The following is a 25947-nucleotide window of genomic DNA, read 5'->3' as shown; positions in this document are numbered from 1 at the left end:
TGTAATTGCATGCCTATTTCAAAATGTCATTGTTTATATGAGGCAGCTTAATAAATAGGGAGGATGTAGATCACTGTATGTGATGTACCTTTAAGAAGCTTTCCAGTGAGTCAGCACATGCAAGCAAGAGTGCCATTCTGAGTGAGCAGCTAGATTTTGTGAGCATGCAAGTATGTAGTCAGGCAGTTAGTTCGTTTGTTTATAATGTTCCTGTCATTCATCCTGATGTGTTTATATACAGTAAACTACTTAAACACCCAAGCCTCAACGTCTTCTTAATGCACATAAGAAGAGGCGACAGTCCTTCCATTATTTAGGACATTGGGCCACATTTGCAGTGCCATGTCCAGATCCTTCTTTAGGGATAATTCTTTCTGCAATATTTTATCTGGTTTCTACATGTCAGCCTCGTTTGTGGTCCAGACAGTTTTTCCAGGAGTCTGTTGCTTGAACTATTTTATATGTCAGGCTGCTTTTCTGTCTGCATCAGGTAGCAGAAACCAACATAGCACTGATAGATGCCATCTTCATTTCTTCTGCCTATGATGAGTCAGTTTGCCGAGTTTCAGTTGTGCAAGTTGCTTATTTCACTGATCAGTTTTAGTTGAAGGTTTTGGCTAATAAGTATTATCAAACTTACACCTTGCCTTACCAAAAGAAGAATGTACTTCATTTTAAAAGACCTGTTATCAAGTGTAATGGGCAGGCACAGTGGTGCAGTGGATAACATTGTTGTCTCACAGCAAGTGGTTCCCCGGTTCAATTCTCAGTTGTGGTGCCTTCTGTGTGGAGCCTGCCTGTCCTCCCTGTGTTTGTGTGGATTTTCTTCAGGAGCTCCAGTTTCCTCCCACATTCCAAAGACATACAGGAGGTGGATTAGACACTCTGAATTGGCTGTAGGTGTTGATGCATGTGTGGTATGAAAGAACAACCGTGGTAAGGCTAGCCACCCAGTGGTGAGAGCATTGGCTGTAGATGATGGGCTTTGCTGATGTGACACCCCATCCCCATATATAAAAATGAGAAAAGGAGGGGGTTATGGATGGATGGATGTTATCAAGTATAATGCCATCCCCATCACCAAAGTCACTGTGCTTGTGATTGTATACATATTGTGTGAGTTTTCATGATATTAGTAAGATAGATACAGTAAAGCTAGGAAGTTCAGTAGTTTTAAAGTTAGTTTTTGTGCAGAAATGTTTTTTAAGATCTGAAAAAGGGATCCAACTCTGGGTGAGGGAAGTCAGGTAAGAAGCAAAAAAATAATGAAGTACTTCCTACTTCAGAACTGACAAAGACAAAACCAAAACATGACAGGATAGAAGTACAGGACAAAAGACAAAAAAGTAAATAAAATGTCTGCTAATTTCTGACTGTAATAGTGACATGCAGCCCAAAGCTCCCACTTCAGGGAAAATGTGGCACCTCAAAAATTTGGAACAGGAGCCATTATTATTGTAGGCTTTGTGGGAGAAAGTCACAGTAAGTAATGCAGGTCTTGAAGGGCCCATTCATCACAAAGCACGACTTCTAGTTAATTATTTCTCCTTGAGAGTCCACAGACACCATTCTGTAAGAAGAGAGGGTCCCAAATTGACTGTTGTTTACTACAAACTTTAAACCTCATAGCTGCTGAGACATTGCCAGTATATTCACTTGTGAGACCACCATTGCTGTACAGACCTGGTGCTGTCCTGAAGTCTACTTCCATGTACTGTGGGTCTAGGGTTAAACTTCTTAACTAGTACTAGTCGTTTCTTCTCCTAACAGGTGGGAAGTTCCCAAAATTAATGCTTCTCAAACACCCTCACTTATCTCAAGTTATCTTCAGTTCCAGCTGTAGCTTCACGAAAAAAGGGAGAAACCATCTTATCCAAATTGCCTTTTGAGCAGGAAATGTTTTTTTATGAAGCAAGCTGTTTTCTACTAGGACAAGACACTTGTTATATTTGTTTTATAGAAGCACAAGACAACCTATTTAGTCTGTCCTTTAAATGCATGCAGCATTCTGTATCCCTATTTTCTATTTGACCACCTATCCCATATCTTAAGTGCATCCATACTGGCAGTCCATTCCATGTGTCCTGAACCCTGTCCATGAAGAAATAGTTTTACAGATAGATGAAGTAGTTGGTCACTACAAGTCACCTGTCTGTGTCCTATTTTCCCTGTCCAGGTTGACCTTTTTGCACCTTATGTCTGTTGCCCCTTCTGGACTAGCCAGAAGAGTTCTAACTCTTATTCTTACCTTTTCCCCTGAATTCCACTTAACTTTTGGTTAGCTTTGTGCTGGATCTCTTGCAGATTATGACCCCCAGGATGCACATGGTATTCAGTTTGCAGTCTGATTTAAGGTTGTAACTATGTGAGGTCGTGCCAGCTATGTTAGAAGAAGTAAGGCAGTGGATGTTTAACATATGCCAGCATATGTCATTTGTATATCAGACTGAAGCGTACAGGTGTTTGTGTTGAAAATGTATTTGTAAAGCTGCTTGTGTTAAAAATGTACCAACAGTGGGACCTGCTGAATAGAAACAAAATACACCTGTATGTCAGACTGTAACTGTTGAAATTAATGTATTTCAGCATTGAATACTAGAAGAGAAGAAGTTAATCTCAGTCCAGCTAACTATGAAAAATAGTCTGAAGTTAAATTACCTGTTTGGGCCATAAAAGTTGTATTTTACTGTTCTGATTACAGCTGGAGACAAAATGTCTGTGAAATCCACACCTAGGAATCTTACTGTATTGTCCTTGAGGGTGAACTAATTGCTACCCTGGAAGGGTGGACGTTTTTAAAATGGTTTTAGAACTTCCATATACTGTAGCACATCTTAGAAAAGCTCTTGTGTGTTTGTATTATGACACATATGTACAAGATTCTGGTTCAGTTTCTAGTAAAGGTGGTAGTGTGGGAACCAGAAATCAGATGACCAGATGTGTGTGATGTCATTCTGCAATCCGGCACTGAAATGATGCTTTAATACTAGATGAGAGAGAATTCTCAGGGCTGTCTGTTTTTGAAACCTGACAAAGAAGAACCACTCACCTACAACATCTTGCCTTGCTCTAGTAAGTGAACTAGGGGACAGTAATTCTTTAGATCAGTCAGGAAAATATAGTGAGATTAGTTAAGTATTGTTTATCTGTATCTGTGTGAATCTTTCCATCAGTATTATTTTTTAATATTTCCTGTGATTTAAACTCTGGCATTTATTGTAAATAGATGTTCTTTTGTTATTTATTATTAAATATATTTAAACTTTTCATTGTAGCTGGTCTTTTAGAGAATATTTTATCCTTTGAGAGTACTTTTATTTATTTGGTGACACCGTGGCTACTTCTGAAAACCTTGATGCATTGGTGAAACACTGCCATTTGTATTAATATTAATTTTACTCAGTATGATTGTGTACCCTTGTAAGAGTCTTAGAGTAGCTGGCTTTGGAGTGTTCTGATGGCAGTATCTACCTTATAGTCTGGGCAGAGGGAGTGTAGCTGGTAAATCTGTGCCAGCCTTTCCCAGGGTTTTGTGTGTGTGTCTGTCTGTGAAGATCAAATCTCAGTGTGTATGTGTCAGCTACTTGGATCAGGGACACACAGCACTGGTTTCACAGAGAAAGTGGTGAAGGACTTGGCTTGGAACACTTGGCTGATGACTCAACTCTACATCTGTGGTCAGTGTGGAGTCTTATTTGGGGCCTGGTGAGAGAGAAGGAAACCCAGCCCCAGGATGGGAGTGTGTTCCCTGTGTGCTCTTAAGGGAAATTGTCCTTGGTGCAGAGAGCTACATCTGGAAATACTGTGTGTATCCATTTTTGTTCAAAGTGAACTTCCCTCTCCGGTGTCCATGGTGAGGACTGAGACTCCTTGATCACTAGCACAGAGGAGGGACTTCACAAAGGTCCTGCTTGCTCCTTCTGCAGCCATCTCACTCTTCTGTTGGTGGCCCATGCCGAGGTAATAAACATTTCTGATCCTTTTTTGCTCTGTCACCTTCATTTTAATTTTTTTCCATCTGTTATATGCCACCAGGGTTATTGCAGCCTAAATGCCGTTGCTTTGAAGTTGTTTTCTCTGAACCTCAGCAGGCATTATTTTTTCCACTTTTTCAGCTTAAGTCTTTCCTTAGATATCTTCCAGTTCTACTATTATACTTTTCTTTGTCATCTGCAAAGAGAATGGTTATTGCTATCCCTTGGCCACCCCCAGAAAGCATTTTATGGAGGTTTCCCCATTCCCTGCCAGGGAAATCTTATCGTTTTGTGTGCCTTGTGCTCACAACCTTCCATCCTCCTCTACCCAGTCACCCCTACCTTAGATGCCTGAGCCATTAATCAAACTCTGGTTGCCTGGGCTATAATTTGGTGTTGGGGATTTGGCATAATGGTTAAGGTGTTTAAAGTACAGACAAAAGGTACAGAGTTTGATTCTCACCTTTGGGAAGCATGGCTAGTCTTAAAAAGGTCCCCTGGGGTCATTAGCCTAATAATTGCATATGAACCTATGAATCATGGCTCTATACCTCTGTAACAGCTCTCTACATTACATTTTCTTGAAAGTACATCTAGTATTTGCCTCCTTGTTTATCTGTTTTCCCTTTCTTCACGTGTTTCATGACCTCTGAGTGCCTCAATGAACTGCCTCTCCACTCTCCATTCCAGTAGTTTTTTTTTTCCGTGGTCCCACAGCCCTCTTTGTGAATAAGCTTTCCTTAAGATTCAGGGTATAGCTGGGCCCTACAATCTCCTGGCTTTGCCTCTCTTTTTGTTCTTTTCCATGGCAACACCTTAATATCAGAACTACAAGATACTCTGTAAATGATTTAACTAGTCTGCTGTTTGTTGAAGGTATTGGCATGGTTTTACATGAATTTATTGATTTTTTTTTCTCTAGCTGTAATTCGTAACTATGGGAACTTGCTTCTGGAAATGTCTGCAATAGTGCCAGATGGGATTGTGGCATTTTTCACCAGCTATCAATACATGGAGAACATTGTAGCCTCTTGGTATGAGCAGGTAATGAATAAATCACTTTCCATGTAATCTTTGAGCAGCCTTACCGTTTTTATCATCATTACCTTTGAAAAGACCAAACAGAATAACAGTTTACTGTATTGTTGCACTCACTGCTGCTATTCTTTTAATATGCCTATGACCTTGTCAGAAAATGGTCCAGTTACGATTACCAGATGTTTAAATACAGTTGTTTATACTTTAGATTTTTGTTGTCTGCTTATTTTTCAGCAGACCCCCAAAATGTAAACTGACTGATACGTAAATTAAAAAAATGTTGACAATAATATCACACAAGTAATAAAGAAAAAAAATATTGACAGTAATTGCACACATGGCAAGTAAAGATTAATATTTACAGAAATTGTACACAATAAGTAAAGAATTCAAATATTTACAAGGGACTAATAATTGAGGACAGGTGCTTCATTTTGTCTTCAGAACTATGTAATTTGCAACCCCAGAACAGTGGTGTAGGGGGATACTTTCCTGACTGCACCCTAGATAGCAGCACAAGGACTGAGTTGTTAAGTATAAGAGTGAGAGGCCAACATCAGCTCTCCCATCCTGGGTGGTGGGAGATAGCTCAGGTTGTTCCATTAGCAACACCTGGGGAACAAAGGTATATAGCATGTAGCAATGAGCCTTGTATTACCGTGCTGTTTAGTGATGGTTCAGTTGGGCAGGAGGTGGCACGTGCAGTAGCATGCATGCACCTTCTGTAGGCAGAATTTGTGGCCCATGCAAGCCTCCACAGGGAGAAAATTAGCTGAGCCCACAGGATCTGCTGAGTGGCCTGGGTGCAGGAAGGGGTGCCATTGGGCCAGTCCTGTGGGTGGGCAGAGGGGGTGTAGTGCAATTTGCAAACGTAATATGCTGTTAGTGGGTGACAGTTTTATGGAACAAACATACCGTTTAGATTAACAGCAGGAGTTGATGGTAAAAGGAGGAAACAAGAATGAAAGGATAGTTATAAAACAAAGCCATTACTTAACAGGCAGACCATTTCTTGAAGATTCTTTTGAATTTGGGCCTATTTATGGTTAACCCATAGGTGTTGCTAGAGCTCATATGAGAACAAGCAAGACAATGGACACACTAAAACTATAGCTAAATGCATTTAATTTCTTGCTGGTGATACTAATGCTGTTTCAGAACTTTTAAGTTTCTACTAGGGGCAGGCTGAGTGAGGCAGCATGTGAATACTGGAGTACAGTAGTTCTCAATTCTGCATGTGCAGTTTCAGTAAAATTCATCAATTTTATAATGCTGCTTGGAAAACAGTGTTGAGTGCCTTTTTCTGACATTAGAAATATGCATGTGATATTGAAGTCACTACTAAGTTGTTTATTCATGGTAATGCTAGGCTAGGTTTTGTTTTCTTACCATTTGTTTATTGGGTAGGTAAGCTGGTCTAATGACGCCTTTCAGTCATAACTTGGGAACTTAGTTAAGTGCATTAAGCAGAATGGTACAATAATATATGTTTACAGTAAGAATAAATATTGATTAATATAGAACACGTATATACAACTATGAGTAGTACACAGCTGTAGGTAATAGCAGTATTTACAATTGCTAAACATTCTGAAAGAATCCAACAGTGTTTTTATTTGGCAGTAAGTTGAGAAATCTATCCTCCAGGTGTGCTCTGTTTTGGAGCACAATTATCTTGAACAGTTTTGATTGATAATTAAGCTTCTTTGTGGAATGAGAGCTAGCCCTATTTCACTAAATAAATAACAAATATGTATGCTAGTAACTAAATGATAGTAATCCTTATAACTCAAGCACTAGCTGAAAAGGAAATAAGTAAATAAATGTATGCAGCTTGCAAACAACATCATTACTGAACTAGTAAGGGATCTGCTGTGCCTCCCCAACCTTACATTAAAAATGTTAGCAGTCATGATACTACACCATTACAGCTTATGGATAAGAAATGTAAGGAGGCTACTTCCTCCCTAAATCTCTCTTGATCAATTTAAAATGTACCTAAATACAGTTGTACAGCATTAATAAACATCACAAATATTTAATACCTGATTTGGCTAATTATAGAGGATTGTAATCCGGTCTTTTAAATGCAGTTATAAAGCATTAATAAACATTAAAAAATATTTCCTGTCTGATTTGACTAAATATAGAGGATTGCGATTGGGTCTTCAGTCAAAACCAAGTTGTGTTCAAGACATGGACTCAAAGTTATGTAGAATAGAGTGAATCCTGACATCCATGCCTCAAACGTGTAACTTCAGGGTTAAGTTTGGAGAAACATGATCATTGTTCTTTGTGTTGCATGCAGCTTTACCTTCTTAATGTTCTACCAGTTATAAAAAGTGTAGAAGCAAGAAGTGTTTTAGCTTTTGGTTTCTTTTTTTTTATGGTTACTAGCACCTACTACTATTGCACTCTAAAGTAAAACATAAAGTTGTCAGTACTAAGTTGTGTTTAACAAAACTTGGATAAGATAAAACTTCCAAGATGGCTGCACACTGGGTAACACCTTGTTTCTAGTGCTCCCAGTTTGAAAACAGAAACTCAGCAGAGAAGGCCAGTAGATTTGTGTTTATGGGTAAATTTCAGTGACTGGCTAGTAAGTACACTACATGGATGCCAAGAATAAAGAAGTACAGAAGACCTGGAAAAAAATAAGCTACAAAAAGTGAGGAAGAAACACTGGCAGGGGCGAGTTTTGCAGCTGTTCAGCAAAAAGTAATGCAACCTTCAGACATGATTTCCAATAACCTACAGGAAGATATAAGGCAACTGCATGTAGAACTGGTTAAAATAAAAAAACACTGGAAGAATATATCAACACAAACAACAAAAGACTGGAACAAATGGAAGAAGCTTTAAACAGATATTCAGATGAGATGATAAAGCAACATTCAGATGTTGAAATGAAGAAAAGGCTGGCTGAATATAAGACTGCTCTGGAAGAGATGTTTAAAAAAATAATAAGATTAGAGAACAGAGCACAAAGGGAAAACTTGAGATTTTTAGCTATACCTGAGAAGCTGGAAGGAACAGACTGCATTAATTTTATGAAACCACAAATAAGCAACCAGACTGGTATTCCACAGCAGGAACTGTTGAACAGGAACATCATGTGTATGCTCCAAACCTAGCCATAGGAAAGCAACCTAGATCTATAATAGTAAGGATGCAATCCTACCAGCAGAAGGAGTTGATTCTAACAAAACTGTGGAAGAAAGACAAAATACTAAAAGTGGGAGATAGCAGAGTGTTTGTGGAGAAGAATTACTCATTGTACAGCAGGAAAAAGAGAAATAAATTCATTCCAAAATTCAGAAAATTTCGAGATGCAGATGTTAGATTCAAACTGCTATATCCAGCTGTCTTCAAGGTATTCTTCCCTGGAGTGACAACATTATTTTTTGATGAAATGCATGCTAAGGAGGAAATACAAAAGTTTGTCCAACAAAAATTGAGCTATGAAACAGGAGATACTGCTTCTTATTCTTCTGGTAGTAAAGACCACAGAGAAGACTGTACCTGTGAAACATTTTCCAGTATTTCAACAGAAAATGTTGAAGAGAAGAAAGGGAACACAATAGTTGACTAGAAGATTTGAGAGTACATTGGAAATGAGGTAGAGACAGGATTTGGCTGATGGAGAAGAGTAGTAATAAAATCAGTAACTTAATGTGGGATTACAATGCAATAATTATATTTGTGACATATGACAGAACAAGAATATCTGGAAATATTGGACTTTTTCAAAATTTATTTGATGTGTGAGGGACTCTAAAGTATATGCCTTACTTCATGTCATTAATGTTCAGAAAAATGCTTTGGGGAGGGTATTTGAATGGAGAATGCTGGGTATTTGAATGGAGAATGCTAACTGTAAGTAAAGAAAACCCCTTTCTTTTCTTAATAGTACTTTATTTGTGGTGCATCGTTTTCTTTGCATGCTACTTTTAAGAGTAATGGGGATTGTAAACAGGTGTTTTTCTTTTTCTCCCCTCTTCTCTTTTTCTTCTTGTACAGTTTTGAGAAATATAGGCAATGCAATGATCAAAAAAAAAAAATAAACAAAACAAAGGGAAGCCTGGTAAAAAAAGGCATGACAAAGTTTAAATTAGTGTGCTTTTTCATTCTTCCATGGGGAAATGACTGATTAAGAACCTTTGTTTTTGAGAGAGAGAGAGAGAGAGAGCAAGTAAATGAAAAAGAATATTGAATAATATGAGGCTTCTTTATCTAGCAGTTGCATGCAAGTATATTTAGTAGCATTTCTGCAGCTAGTCTTCATGTCTCCATGGTGACAATCTGATGAAGAGAAACTGGAGACAGTCTGGTAGAAGGGGATTGGCTGAGGGAAAAGAAAAAAAACAGAACAGAGAAACAGGCTAGGACGTAATGGTCTCTGAAAATAATCAGTGGTTTTCCTAGGTATGACAGCTTTAAAGATATTGCAAAACCAATTAGACCTGAAGTAAAACTTTCTCAGTTTAAAATGCATGGGAATATATTAGTATAAATAGTTTTTTTTTTCTTTTTCACCCTTCTCTTTTTTTCTTTGTTCAGTTTTAAGAAATGTAGGCAATGGTAATGCAATGGAAAAGAAAAAGGAAGAAGGGAGGAGATGGGGTGAGAGAGGAAGGGTCTGGTTAAGAGTGTGACAAAAGTAAAATCAATATGCTTTTTCCCATGCTTGTGACTTGGTTAAAACCCTAGGTGTTATCCAGTAACAAGTTTATTACAAAACATGTAAATGAAAAAGAATATTGTAAGGCTTTTTTCTGATAAACAAGTTACACTTAGCAGTTTTGTGTCTGGTTTGCATGTTATTAGAAGACAATTTGATAAAGAGAAATGTCTTGGAGATAGTGCTTACTGAAAGCATTCAAGTGTTTTCTCAACTGGGAAAGCTATAAAAACATACAAAATCAAATCGCACTTACTATAGTAGCACAGGCTGTACCATGTGTCTTAGCATGACTAACCTTCCCTTTTGGTTAACCTTAGCTTGTCTGTGTAGCTATCAACTTTAGAACTTATGTGCTTATTAGGAAGCAAAAACTTCAATGTTTGAAGATGCACATAGTTTTGTGTGCTATTAAGTTAATAGGTTTTAGGAGTATTTTTTGTGATGGTTTGTTGGCTTTCAAAAAAAACAAAAAGTTATTTAAGATGTGGCATAGGCACAAGTGGATATAACAAGAAACAGCTGTATAAAAGACCAACCTGCCGAACAGTATATACATGTAACATAAAAGTTGGGGCTAGACATTTAACAGAAAAGCAGTTATACATAAAAGGTGGTAGTAATAACTATATAAGAAAAGTATGCTTTCTGTAATGTCTTGCAATCTGAATGGTCTTACAGATAAACATAAAAAAGAAAGAGTAGTGAATTATATTAAAAAATGTAGAATGCTAATAGCTATGCTACAGGAGACACACCTAGAAAGAACTGAACATGTGAATTTGATAAAGGTTTTCAGTATGGTTATTCAGCAGAATATCTGGGGCAGAAAAAAAGAGTAATTATATTAATTGCAAGAGGAGCTCCAATCGTGATAAAAGAGGGGAAAAATTCTGGGAGAAATAATCAGCTTTCAGCAAGGAATGTTACTTATAGGTGGATACTGGAATTTGGTTTACAACAGTGAAGATGTGTCTGGGGGGGGGGGCTAAAAGGGAAAATACAACAATGGAGGGTAGATTTTTGAAGACATTCATGAAAATGTTTGGCATGGAAGATGTGAATTCAGTACTAGGAGTTTGAAGTGAATTTACATATTACTCACCAATATACAAAAGCTGGGCTAGATTAGATAGATCTTATGTTTCACAGGAATACGTGCACTTAATTGAAGGTCTTGAAACGCACCCAATAACTGTTTCACATCATGCACCAATAACTAAAATAAAAATACAAGGTAATGAAATAAAAATGAAACACTGGCGCTTCCCTGCCTATTTGGTTGAAAAGAGAGGAATTCAAAGAATGGGTTTTGGAATTAATTCAGGAGGTACTAGAGAAGATAGAGAAAACATAGCTAGGGAGTGGGATAAAATTAAAGTAGAGTTAAACTAATTAAACTAGGGTGGAAGTAAAAGAAAGGGAGTTATGGTTAAACAGTAACAAGAATTATTTAGAGAGACTGACAAATGTTAAAAGTATTGCAGGGAGAATCTCTCAGAACAAGAAAATGAGCAACTGCGGAATGCTGAACAGAAAATAAGGGATTACTTCGACAATATGCACATATTTAGAAAGATTGCTGTTAAGCAACTGTTTTTGATAATTCTGAAGCACAAAAACATTTAGCAGAACAACTCAGGCAACAGAAAGTGGAAAGGACTGTCTCCAAGCTTAGGGAGCCTATAAAAAGGAAGATAATTAGAGACCCTGTAGAAGAATTAGAAATATTTCGGAAGTTTTATGAAAGTTTGTATAAAGCAGAAAAATATGGAAATCAAGAAAAGGTACAAATGGAAATGTTTATGGAAGAATTAAATATGCCCAGGTTAGAGGTAGATGAGGCTCAGTTACTAACAGTTAGGAAGGGATGAGATAAAACTGGCTACGTATAACCAATCTACAGGAAAGTCCCCAGGAATAGATGCTATTCCTGTGGAAGATTGGAAGTTAGAAGGGAAAAAACTGATACAGATCTGGAACGTTATGTTTAGCAGTATTTTAAGAGGTGGAGAGGTACCAGCATCCTGGAAGAAGGTGGTGGTAATGGTAATACCTAAAGAGGGTAAAGATACATCAGATCCAGCTTCATAGTGCCTTTTTTAGGCAAGGCTCAAAAGACAAACCCACCTCCATAGGTATCACAAGGGATAAGAAACTGAGTAATGCTACTCAACGCCAGAAGTCTAAACCTTAAGATGCACGCACTCGAAACTCTCCTTAGCATGGAGAACATCGATATCTGTGCAGTAACAGAAACCTGGTTCAAGGCTCTCGAGAGCACCCCAGTACTACCAGGTTATACCTCATACCATGCTTTTTGGCCCCAAAACTTGGACCGAACCACAAAAGGAGGGGGAGTATCAATATTCGTCAAAGATACCCACACCTCCAGGTTGGTGGCACAGCACCAAGCATCAGAGACTATCCATGTGCAACTAACAGTGGGTAAAACTGCCTTCCAGTTTATAGCCTGCTACAGACCACCCTCCCAAACCCAGGAACCCCACTCGGCCTTCCTGAGAACACTGGAAAATATGAAGGTCTCTCCAAACACCATTATATTGGGTGACTTCAACTACCCAACCATAGACTGGGAGCATTACTCTAGCTCCAACACCTAGCCCAAAGGTTCCTAGAATTTATAAACTCAAATGCTATGGAACAACTTGTTACCACTCCCACAAGAGGGGAAAACATACTGGACCTGATCATCACCAACATGGGGACTCTATGCTCCAGACCAGAAGTGTATCCCTCACTGGTAAGATCAGACCATAAACTAATCTCACTGGATATTCACATCCCGACCCCACCCCATGCCCAGAAAACCACAGTGAAAAACTTCTCTAAAGCAAATTTCACACTCCTCAAAACCGAGGTGGAATCCTTCAAAGCCCCTGGGCCTGTGGATAATGCCCAGACCACAAAATCCTTTATAAACGCATTCTATGAACACCTTCAGGAATGCATGGATCATGCAATCCCAAATAAAACCAAGACCCAATCCTCCAAAGGCAGACGTCCTGTCTGGTGGACCCCAGCCATAAACAAACTATACAATAGAAGGAGGAAGCTACTACATGACAGAGCAAAATCCCAAAAGGGAAGGCATCTCTGATCAGTATTAGCAAAAAACTACGGGCACTCATAAAATCGTCTAAGGCCAGCTTCGAGAGAAAAATTGCACAGGACACTTAAGGATAATCACAAGGCTTTCTTTAGTTATGTTAGGAACCTGGGTGGGAATTCCCAGATATGCTCAGAATTAGTCCAAAATGACAAAAAATACACCGAACCCACAGACATTGCCAACATCCTAGCTGACAGGTTCAGCCCAAACTCCCCCCCCCTCCCCACCAAAAGGGCTAATATCTATCCCAGCAGAGTGCTGCCCCCCTGACATCTCAGATGCTCAGGTAAGAGCTGCCCTCTCCAAAGCAAGAAACACAGCATCAATGGGACCAGACGGTGTCCCGGGCTGCATCCAAGAAGAGCTAAACCCAAACCTAAAACTACTGTTCAGTCTCAGCCTTACTACAGGATATGTACCCAAAAAGTGGTGTACAGCAACAGTGGTCCCTCTCCACAAAGGTGGTGCCTCAACGGATCCTGGAAACTATCACCCCATAAGTCTCACTAGCTTGGTCTGCAAAGCTTTGGAAAGGATCGTCATGGACTTTATAAATAAAGATATTGGGGACCTACAGACACTGGATCCTACCCGGTTCGGCTTTGTTAAGGGCAGATCCTGCCTCTTAAACCTGGTCGATTTCTTTGAAACAGTCACCAAGGCCATTGACAAGGGGAAGGTGGTCCACACAGCCTACCTGGACCTCGCAAAAGCCTTCGATACAATACCCCACTTGGGAATTATAGATAAGCTCACCAGCTTAAATATAAACCCCTATGTCACTAGATGGGTTGCAAACTGGCTCAAGGACAGAGAACCCACATGGTTAGAATAGCTGGAGCCATGTCAGACTCCAAACCAGTTACAACTGGCGTCCCACAAGGCTCAGTCCTGGGACCTCTCTTGTTCGGTATATATTTCTTGGAGGTACAGGCCAACATGGAAGGACTGTGGCTGACCAAGTTCGCAGATGACTGCAAACTGGGCACCATAATAGACACTCCAGCCGATACAAGCATCCTCCAAAAGGGCCTCATAGAAACAGACAACTGGTGCCAGAGCCATGGCCTCAAGCTAAACGCCAAAAAGTGTATAGTCATCCCCTTTGGCAAAAACAAAGTGCCCACAAATTACCACATAGGTGGTAATCCATTAAGTACAGAAGAAGTAATTAGGGACCTGGGGACCCAAGTTGACAGCAATCTCTCATTTGACAATCACGTGGCCAAAGTGGTTAGAAAAACATTTTATATAGCCCACATAATCATGAAGGGATTCACATCTAGATCAGGGGAGGTCATCGTGCCTCTTTACTCATCCCTCATCAGGCCCATAATTGAGTACAATGCCCCTTTTGGGATGTACCTTACCAGACACCTGCAGCAACTGGAAAGACCCCAAAAGTACCTCACCAAGAGGATCAAGGGGCTCAAACAGATGCCGTATGCTGCCCGGTTAAAGAAACTCCAGCTCTACTCAGTGGCATACTGCCTGCTCAGAGGTGATCTGTGCCTGACGTATAAAGCCATGTCCAACCCAGAATTAATGGACATGCTGCACCTCAGAAAATCCAAATCCCATCGAGCTACGAGCTCGAGGGACTTAAACCTCAGCACTGAAATAAATAGGACATGCTGGAGGGACAGATTCATAACCCAGAGGCTCCCTTCACTCTGGAATAAAATCCCAGTCCAGGTTAGGCAGAGTCCCTCATTGACTCTCTTCAAGATGAATCTTGATGAGTGGATGGGAGATCGTAGGTTTACCCTGGGTATCACTTCTGTGTCACTGTTAGACAGAGGCACAGTATACTAACCTCGAAAAAGGGCATAGCAAAATTAATTTAAAATGGGTGGCGAAAGCCATACACACTCTGGCTAGGCTTATAAATGCCCTAGGGCAGATAGCCTAGTATGAACCTATGAACCTATACAGGTCCAATTCAATACTAAACCATGATTATAAAGTGTTTATGCCTATAATGGCTAAAACAATGGCAAAAGTGATACCAATATTGATAGATATGGATCAGTGTGGTTTTGTAAAGGGGAGGCAAACAATTGACAATATTAACAGAACATTGATGATCCAGAGGGAAGCAGAATGTAAGAAAATACCACTTTTTTGTTGGGTCTTGATGTAGAGAAAGCATTTGACAGAGTAGACTGGTACTTCATGTGCAGGGCAATGAAACCATTTGCTTTCCCGGATACAAGTATAAGGTTGATTAGAAGAATATAGGAGGGATCTGAGGCGCTAATTAAGGTGGGTGGGGTCCTCTCTGATAATTTCTGCTTTAGTAGAGGAACCAGGCAGGGTTGTCCATGTTCCCCTTTGTTGTTTGCATTATATTTAGAACCATTGGCAAAGAAAATAAGGGATTCAGAAATTCAAGGATATAATTGGTATGGTAGTCAGGAAATGCTGGCATCTGTTTGCAGATGATATTATTTTATACATGACAAAACCAGAAAGGGACATTACAGTGTTGTGGAACATTTTAAGACAGTTTCAGATCTTCTCGAGATACAAATGAATGATGCTAAAACAAAGGCAATAGTGATAAATTATGTACCCAACAATATCCATGCATGTGGGGACATGATAAAATTAAGTATTTAGGAGGATGGATTAGAAATGACTCTGTGGTGGCAGCTAAGGATATGTGGGAAGAGCCTAACAGAAAATAATACAAAAAATTGAGAAACTGGAAGCTTTGTTATATAGATATGCATTCTAAGATATAAGCCATTAAAATGTTTTTAGTTCATTTAGTCGTATACACAGGTCAAACATATTTTTATTAACCAGAGGAGAATCTGTGGATAGCAATTAAAAAAAGAGTTGAAGGATATTTTTCTGGGTAGGGAAGACAGCAAGGGTGAAGTGGGATAAGATGGTTCTTCCAAAAGAACAAAGCATACTAGGATTATCCAATTTTAGGGGGTATTTTACAGCAAAACAGTTAGCGCTCTTGGTTGAGAGTAGCATAATGGTCAAGATGTTTGCCTTACAGACAGAGAAGGTGCAGTGATAGATTCTCAGAAGGGAAAATTCTCTAGGCTTAAAATGGCCCACAAGGGCAGTTAGCTTTGTACTAACCTATGAACTATGTACATAGCACAAGCAGAGAACTATAATTCAAAGTGGAAAAGAAGATGCTGATACAGGGAGAAAGCTCAGGAAATAAGGAGAGATTGGCATTTGGGATGCAGACACTTAAGGAGAACAACAAAAATCATACAGAGTATTATATTCATAAAACAGCTGGGAGTATTCTAAGAACCAAACCAACACGAGAATGGAGAAAAGAGATTTTGCCAAGAAGGATGACTGTGGTCAGGGATACGGATAATGGGCAAGAGGGGGCTGGAATTTATTTGAGACAAATGGCAAAGGAACCAAGGTATTGGAAGCAAATAACTAGAAAGGGAAAGGTAATAGAATGGAAAGAGGCCAAGAATTTATTTGGATTGCATGTTAGAGATTGCCTTCCCTGTTAAGGACTGATATCAGAGTATAGGCAAAGAGAAAGAAATTAGGGGGCTTCTGAATGAAAGATCAGCACTGGTAGAGTTTTTTAATAGAGTCTAGAACAGAAGCTGCTGTTAAAAAAAGAATAATTAGTAAAGCATATAAAATACTGCATGATAATTATAAGAATCAATCAGAGGAGCTTAAAACGTATTGGGAAGAGAGACTGGATAAGCAATTCACAAAGAGACAATGGGGGTAGATATATATACATATATATATATATATATATCTCCCCCAAATATGCATCAAAGTCTAGAAGATTTAGGATCTTTGCCTGGAAGTGTTTACATAGGTATTTTTACACCCCAAGTAGACTCCAAAAAATTTTTCCTTAGGTTGATAGCAAGTGTTGGAGGTGTGACGGGCAAGAAAGAGGTGGCATATTTCTGGGAGTGTAATGAGCTGGCAGACTTTAGGGATTCCCTGCAGACTGCTCTGTCGGAGATGCTGGGTGAGCAGATTGGATTGACTTGGGAAATTATTTATTTTGAGTTATGATACAGAAACTGAATTGCCTAGACATAGTAAAGCCTTGCTGAGTCTAATTATGGTGGCTGCCAAAAAAGCAGTTACTAGAAAATGGAATTCAAAGTCTAGACCAACTTTACTAGAAGTAGTGAATATAGTAACTAGGTAAAACAATTGGAATTGGGATCTTTAGAAAACGGAGGGAGCAAACTACGTGGGAAAAAATGGGAATTGTGGGAACAAGATATGCAGAGCAGGAATGAGGTTTGAGGCTGGATTTGAATTAACTGTATAATGCTTAAGTGATAATGACTGGATAGATTATAAGTGATGTATAATGTTTGCAACTACAGTTGTTTCAATGGTGTCTGTGATGTATAATATTTACAACTAAAATGGTGTCATATTGTTTGTTTTTTATTTGTATAAATGTAAGATTGCCTCTGTCTTGTGTGAAAATTTAATAAAGATGTTTGTTAGAAAAAAAAAAAAAAAAAACTTGGATAAGCACCTTTCTGTGATAGACAACAGCTTAACAAACTTGTCTTTTTCCTGAATTTAAAGTTTAATTGTTGCATTCCATGTGCTGCAGATAAATAAAGTGCATTCTGGTCACTAAGCTGTATTTATTCTCAATTAAAAAGCACTACAGTAAAAAATAAAAAGTAAAATGTATACAATCTGCAAGCAAAATGCATAGTGAACTATGGGGGACTGCCTTTCTTAACCCTCCTCAGTGTTAACTTAAAAATAAACAAGTAATGCTGTGTTAGTGTAACATACTTGCACTGAAGTATAAGGGAGGCTGTTATCCATCCTTAATCTTGTGCTCACTTTAAAATTGACTATATATAGTTGTAAAAATTACTAAATAAGCAAATGCTGCCGCCTTTGTATTTTTAAGAATCTTAATTTTGTTTTACATATTTGTATTTTTATGAATAGTCATAGGAGGTTACTAGGCAAATGGCCCTGGGTTCCTTACCAGCTTAGCCAAGAGTTTGTTCCCAAAAAAGAAACCTAGGTCAGTACCTGTCGCACCTGTCAATGAGGGACACAGGTGGAACTCCTGGGACAAACTTGTGGTTTCCCATCCACTCGTCAAGGTTGCACTTGAAGAGGGTCAGCGAGGTACTCTGACATGTATGAGAGGTTTATTCCAGAGGTAGGGCAGCCTCTGGGAGACAAACTTGTCTCTCAGTAGGTTTTGTTGATCTCACATATTAGATTTAGGCCTTTCGAGTAGGTAATGCGTGAGGAGTTAGACTTACAGATGTGGACAGGGTCCGATATTGACTTGTAGGCTAGACACAGATCACCTCTGAGCAATCTGTATGATACTGAGTAGAGTGATAGTGATTTGAACCTATCCTCATAGGACAGGTGTTGGAAACCATGGATTCTCTTTGTGAGGTATTTCTTTGGCCTTTCCAGATGGTGCAGGTGTTTGAAGAGGTACATACCACACAGGACGTTATACTCAATTGTTGGCCTAATGAGGGGGGAGTACAGAGAGGTAATAACCTCCTTTTTTCTGGGTGCAGTCCCTTTACTTATGAGATGAACCAAGTAAGTAAAAGGCTTTTCTGATCACTGCTGCCGCTTGACGGTCAAATGTGAGATTGTCAACCTGAGTACTCAGGTCTCTCACCACAGGTTGTGTGCTTAGGGGTTTGCCGTTGATGTGGTAATCAGTAGGGGCTGTGTTTTTGCCGAATGGTATGATGCATTTTTTTTTTCAGTTTAACTTAAGGTCATGATTTCAGCACAAGTCATTTGTTGCTGTGAGACCATCTTCCAGTATGTTAACATCATTTGAGGAGTCAGTGGCAGCAACCAACTTACAGTCATCCACAAACTTGGTCAGCCACAGGCCTTACTTGGACCTCTGAGAAGTAGATGCCGAACAGTTAGGGGTCCCAGGACAGATCCCTGAGGAACACCACTACTGGCAGGTCTGCTGTTGGAGGTGGAGGGACCTATTTTGACCTTGTGGGTCCTATCAGTGAGACAGTTGGCCACCCACCTGATGAAATAGGGGTTTATGCCAAGTTGTGTTAGCTTTACAATGATGCCCAAGTGGGGGATTGCATCAAAGGTCTTGGCCAAGTCAAGGTAAACCTGTATGTATTGACTTTCCCTCATCCAGGGCCTTAGTGATGGTCTCAAAGAAGTCAACCAGGTTCAACAGGCAAAATCTGCCCTTGACGAATCTGAACTCGGTGGTGTCAAATGCTTGGAGATTGTCTATGTCTCTGTTTATTAAAGCCATAATAATATATTCCATGGCTTTACAGATCAGACTTGTTGAGCTAACAGGGCAATAGTTTCTAGGGTCAGTAGTGGCACCACCTTTGTGCAAGGGGGATGACAATGGTAGTTCTCCACTGTGCTGGAATGTGAAGCCTGTACTTAGGCTGTGGTTGAATAACGTACTCAATGGCAAAACTAGTTGTTGCTGGAGATGGTGGAGAATACTGCCTGGGATACTATCAGGTCCCATAGAAACTGTATTTTTTGCCTTGGACAGGGACTTTAACACTTGATGTATGGAGATGTGACTTGTATCGGGGATGTAAAATGGACCTTTGCGGGGATAGGGGGGTGAAGTTTGCACTGAACCTATCTGCTAGCAGGTTAGCTAAGTCAACAGGATCAGTGTAAGTGGTAACGTTAGTACTAATTTGGAACAAACCTGGGCTTTGCCATGGAGGTTCCTGATGTAACTGAAGAAGGCTTTGTGGTTTCCCTTTGTTTCGGAGGTTATATTCAATTCATAATTGGCTTTGGAGGTTTTCACTAGTGATCTAATTTGCCTGTTAAGGCTGAGGTGGGAGTTTTTCCAATTTGGAATTTGTTCTTTTTACCCTTGGACAACAGTTTCTTCCTTTTGTTGTAAAGCTTGTTGATGGAGGATGTTCAACAGACAGATTTGCATCTCCTTGAGGAGCAGGTTTTAGTTCTGTTGGGTATGGCTGAGTCCATGCAGTTGTACAGGTGCTTGTATACTGCACTGGGATACTCTTCAGCATAGTTGTCTGCATCCTGTGAGGGGGGGGGTGGTGGTGTGAAGCTACTGATACCCTCCCTTAGGAAGTTGTAGTCAGCTTTTGAGATGTTTTTTAGCCTGGTTACAGCTGGGGGGGTTGAGTGGAATAGAAACTTCGAATGAGATAGACCGATGATCTGATCTCACCAGGGAAGAAGATACTATGGGAGTGGTGCAGCGGTCACCCATGTTGGTGACAACCAAGTCCAGAATGTTATCTCCCCTTGTGGGGTGATGAGACAAGCTGGTCTAGTGCGTTAGAACTGATGAAATCAAGGAATTGTTGGGTGAGCACATTAGTGTAAGAATAGTTCACCCAGTCTGTGGTGGGGTAGTTGAAGTCACCAAGGATAAGGGTGTTAGGGAGTACCTTGATGGAGTCAAGTAGGTTCAGGTAGGAGGAGTGGGTGTCCTGAGTCATGGGTGGGGGAGGTCTATAGCTGGCTATAACTTAGGTGTCTTGCCAACTGTCAGTTGTACCTGGATTAATTCCAGTGTGTCATGCTGGCAAACCAGTCTGGAGGTGGTCCTGTCCTTAATGAAGATAGAGACTCCACGACTGTCTTCCCAAGTTCCTTTTGGGGTCGGTATGTGTGGAATGAGGTATAGCCTGGTAAAGCAGTGGTGCTCTCCACAGCTCTGAACCAAGTTTCCTTGACAGCACAGACATTGGGATCTTCCAGTGCGAGGAGATGAGATGAGGAGTGGAATAGATTGCCTATACATGTCAAGCAGAGTGCCTCTTTGACCCTGTTCAAAAGGAACCTTGACGATTGGATGGGAGAAAGGAAATTCACCCCAGGGATCACGTCAGTCGCCCTGCTAGACAGGGGTCCAGGGAAGTAAATAGTGTGGGAAGAAATAGCCAGGGAATAGTTATGGCTAGGCTTGTATAGGCCCTAGGGCTGATAGCCTAGTACCAACCTATGAGAGCCTCCAATGAGTGCATTTTCAAGTTAAGGCTCTTAGCATTAATCAGAATGACCTTCGGTTTGCTGTTTGACAGATGTTTTATCTTTGAGACATAGCCTAAAAAGGCACAATGGGAGAGGCAAGAGCCTTGGCCAGGATCCGGAATCCCAGAGCTGACAGGTGGAGGCCATCTCTGTCAATTCATCGGTGCCTGTCAACCATGTCTTCACAGGTAGACAGATACTGAATCCCCTTGGAAAGACACCAGAAATTAAGCCAGTTGTTGAACTCAAGTTATTTTTTGTTGGTATTGTGGTATCATTCTTGGTGAAGGTAGGATTCTGCTTAAGGCTAGGGTCATACCTGCCTGGGACACATTCTTTGAGAGCTCAATCATGTCTCTCTTCACATAGTCCAGGGAAGTACATCTCAAGTCATTCACGCCAACATGGACAGTGACAGAGTCATACTTGTACCTGTTGTGGAGAGACTTAAGTGCGTGAATGATATGGCGGATTCTGGTGCCTTTCAGACAACTGACCGTGACCTTCTCTTGGTTGAGCTTGGTGAGGGGACATCTGTATGTCTCAAAATTGAGTCGCCAATGACTAGTATATTTGGTTTACTGTTATGCCTTATGGGCTGTGTTTGAGACACGTGTGTTGTCTGCTGTGTGTGATGTGTTTGGTGTTGTGTGTGGAATGTTTGTGAGTTTGTTTTGGAGGTCTCTGTTGTTTAGGTAAGTTTGTATTGAGCACCTCTGCATAGGTGGGTGTGTGTTGTGCTTGGCTGTGTGATGTGGGTGGTGTGGTGGTCTTTGTGCTAGCATCTCTTCTTTGTCAGGAGTACTGACAGAGAGAGCATGGATTCCAAGTTACTGATGTAGATGCATTTCTCACAAGTAAAAGAATTATGTGCTAGGGAAGAGGGCCATCAGTGTACATGAGGCAGTTGCTACACTGTTTCAATATGCCCATGTTGACTAGGCTTGCAGGAGAAACTGTTGGGAACTGTCCAGACATAGTGTTCTGAATACTTGGTGGACTTGTGGAGAGAGGGTTTTGATAAGGGTTTGTCCACAAGATTGTAGACCACAAAACCTTCTAAAATGTTAAATTACTGACCTGAAGCACAAGTGCTAAAAGCAAAACTAAGATGTTTGGAATAGCAGATAAATTTAATCAGGCTAGTGCAAAGCAGTAATAAGTGCAGCAGAATAAGAGCACTTGAACACTTTAGAGAACACAGCAAAGCAAAATAAGGTAATTAAGTAGGAAGAACACAGAGTAAGAGCACCTGAATAAAGTGTAATTTTTTAAGTGAAGAGGGAGGAAACAGAAGATAATTCAAGATTAAGAAACTAAGGGAGTTGGCCTTCCCAAATCCTCTCTCTGTACACAGTAGACAGAGATGATGATATGAGACTGGTAAGTGTGTCCAGAACTAAAGGAGCAAGGGGGTGACTATTCCTTCCCAAATGATCTCACTGTACTCAGCTGAGTGAGCAAATTAGATGGGGCTGGAAGGAGTGTACAACGACAAATTTACAGCTGGGGCAGGCAATTCCAAAGCCGCCAAGTTTAAGAATACAACAACACTTGGGTGGGAGGGGGAAACAATAAACTGCAGAGAGAGAGACCACCAATATTAAATCAGTATTCAATGAAAAAAATAAATAAATGTAGTACAGTTTTGTTAACTATCACTGAAATAGATCTAATGCTAAAAATGTACTTATCAGCCTTGTATGTGTAGATGGTTGTAGAATCCGTCACAGCCAGCTAAACAGTTCTGCTACTGAGCAAAAATTTTTTACATATTTTAATAGTAATTCATGAATCTTGCTGACAGTGCTTTTGGGTGGAGGTACTCAGTCTATTCAAACATATCGGCTGTGGGTGTATTTATTGGGGCATGTCAAAAACTAGCTGAGGGACAGTTCAGTGGATGGTTTGCTGTGACACATCCTGAAGGGATATCGAACTTGAGCATTATTTTCTGGTGTTCACAGGTCAGATTAAAAGCTGTGTTGAAAACATGTAGCACATTCTCAGCACAGAATTGTCTGTCTATTGCATGATGACATTTCTACAGTTGTTTATCATTTGTTAAGGAAGTTGCAAATAGCCAAACATTAAACCATGTTTGGACTCTTTCCTGCCAGATGAACTGTTCACATTCAACTGTATTTAAACAGAGTTATGAACCATTTCAGATATAGAGGTCATAACCAGTTTGAACCAGTGTTTAAACAAGTAAGTTCCCATAGTAGAGAGATCTGAGACTAGTGCACCTCAAAATTATCCTCGACTTGAGAAATTCACAAAAGTTTAATAGTAAACTATCAACCACAGGGCATTTTCTAAACATGTTAGAAGTCACGTAACTTATATTGGGAGATGTTAACTACCCCTCAGTAAACTGGAACACCTATAGCTCTAGTGTAGGGTATGCCCAGAAGTTGTTAAGCAAACACTTCCTGGAACAGATAGTTGACAGACCCACTTGAATAAGTAAATATTCTCAGTCACATCCTTGTAAATATAACCTCTTCATGCACTTAACCTGGTAAAGCTGGACAGTAAACTTGTGACTTCCACCTTCTGAATCGGTAAAGTCCCTGCATCATTATCTCAGAATTAAAGGATGTTAGACATACTAACTTCATCCAATTTTATAATGATTTTTTCACAATTCACTGTTTTCAGCATCAAGGTTGAAGATGACAGCAGGTAGCTTCATAGAGTTCTGCATTCATGCAGATAAATGTATAGTGTTGGCAGTCCCAAGCAAAACAAAATATTATGAGAAGTTCTGAAACAGTTCAAATTGTTGATCCTACAACATAAAAAACTTTACAATAAAAGAAAAACAATCCTCAAATTATTCAGTAGATCCAGTAACCCTCATGTCAGAGATAATGTGAAAAATATTAAAAACTTGAAAAATACTGTAAGGTCTACTACAGCAATTCTTTAATGCAGGCTGGCTTTGTTAGCTAAGGATAACTTTAAATCTGTCTTTAGCTGCATTAGGAAACTAAGGAGTAACATGCCAACATTGATATCAATTTATTAAAAATTGTAGCTCGCATTCAGACTAAGTAGACATTGCCATCATACTAGCAAACAAATTCAGTACTAACTCTTCCTCAAAGACTTTTGTCCAAGGTCCACAAATTTCCTGAATCCATTAAAACTCCATATTTTCAGAAAGGAGCCTGTGTTGAAGGTAATTTCTAAGACCAAAATGCTTTCGTTTAGCCAATGTACATTGTCATTTAATAAGTAGTGCTAAGCATGCCTTTCCAGAGCTACTTCTCAAAATGTTTAACCTAAGATCCTGTGCTGCCACTCCTGTCTGAACTGGCACATGGGTTATCATTCTTGAGATGGATGTGAGCTATCTTGGGCTAATAGCTTCCTCTCTTTTTACTGTCAGTTGACAGTGGCTACCAGGAAATCCATTTATTTTGTCCATCTAATCGCCAAAGGAATATCATCACATTCTTAAAGAGGCAGTCACTCCCTTATACTCAGTACTAATCAAGACAGTTGTCAAATACAACACTGTCTTAGGGGAGTATCTTATTAATTATGTCAGACAATTATCAAGAACCCAAAGTTACCTAAACAAAAAAAAATCACAGGCCTAAATTCCATGAGCTGCCAAGATAGGCTGGAAGCTATAGCCCTTTTTTCGGTTTATTATAAACTTTTGAAGGGAGAGCTAGTTGACCTGGACCTTCTGTTTCTCTGCAAATCTATAGAACCAGGGACATAAATATTCACCAAAAGATAAATACAGCACAGTAGAGAAACATGTTTATAAGGCAGCACCTCCCAAACCATTGAAATAAACTTTCCTTACATGTAAAGTGGTGTGATTCACCATCTTACTTTAAACATAAACTAGATGACTGGTTGGGTATCCACAGATTATTCTGGGTCTGACTGGTATGGCCTTCCTGGGGAAAGGAGGTGCTGCCTGAGACGAGGGTACTGGCAAGGCATGAATGGTCATAAGACTTGTTGGACTTGGAATATGTATGAATCTAAACTGTTTTTATGTCTTACTCCCACAGCTTGTCAGGAAATAACTGCCTATCCCCAATCATTGACCCCCCCCCCGCCAAATTATGTTGATATCCTACAAGAAAGGTCTAACACAGACTAATGTTAGGTGTCAGAGCCATGGCCTGAAACTAAATGAGAAGATGTGAGTAGTAATACACTTTGGGAAATAAATACCCCTGTAGATTACAACATTGATAACACCCCCTTAAGTGTGGACCCAGTGGTGAGAGATCTGTGTACTCAGAAAGTAATCTGAGCTTTGACCCCCATGTGTCCACAGTGGTGAGGAAATCCTTCTATATGGCTCGGCTTATAAGCAAGGGCGTGGCATATACATCTAAGGATGTCATAGTACAACTGTACTCTGCCATCATCAGACCAATAATCGAGTACAATGCACCCTGCAACACATACGTCTCCAGGCACCTGCAACAGTTGGAGCATCTTCAGAGGTTTCCCACAAAAAAAAAAAAACACTGGATATGAACAACAGGTAATATGAGGACTGATTAAAATCCCTATCACTGTATTCAGTTTCCTACTGAACTAAGGGGTGATCTGTGCTAGACCTACAGGCAGTCTTTGAAACAGTCTTGATGGAAGTGTTGCATATTTGCAAAACTAACTGCACGAGGGTTACCTGCTCAAAGATCTAAACCTAATGTCTGACATTAATAGATTATCCTGGAGAGAGAGATAATCTGTCCCAGAGCTTGACCCTCCTCTGGAATAGGCTTCCTTGACCATCTTCAATCACAATCTGGACCAGTGGATGGGAAATTGCAAATTCACTCCTGAGGTGTGATGCCCGTGTCCCCTGTGAACAGAGGCAGTCTGTAAAAATTGTTAAAACTCTGCTTGCTGATCCTTGTTATTTTTCACCTACGGATAGAAAATTTATTTGTTTTTATTTATTTTACATTTGTTGACCGGGCTGGTCCAACTGGATATATGCCCATTTTCAGTGGAGGCCCAGGGAGAAAAGCTCCACACTTCAGAGTAGTATTTACAAGACATAGGTACATTGTAAAGTCTTGTCTATTATAACAGTTCCTTGCCTTTTGACATATGGGTAATAT

At 39.9% G+C, this 25947-nt stretch overlaps 1 protein-coding gene across 1 annotated transcript in view; it reads left to right on the top strand.

Moving 5' to 3' along the window:
- ERCC2 (ERCC excision repair 2, TFIIH core complex helicase subunit) overlaps positions 1-25947 on the top strand; it is a 2230202-nt gene that overhangs the window by 1891541 nt on the left and 312714 nt on the right. The window contains exon 17 of the mRNA XM_044070725.1: positions 4897-5018. Coding sequence (XP_043926660.1) covers positions 4897-5018 — 122 coding nt within the window. The remainder of the gene's footprint in view (positions 1-4896; positions 5019-25947) is intronic.

This window comes from Protopterus annectens, chromosome 1.part0, assembly GCF_019279795.1.
Source record: "Protopterus annectens isolate FY-2018-M chromosome 1.part0, PAN1.0, whole genome shotgun sequence".
In the NCBI taxonomy this organism is placed as follows: Eukaryota; Metazoa; Chordata; order Ceratodontiformes; family Protopteridae; genus Protopterus; species Protopterus annectens.
This window is presented reverse-complemented; position numbering and strand designations above follow the sequence as displayed.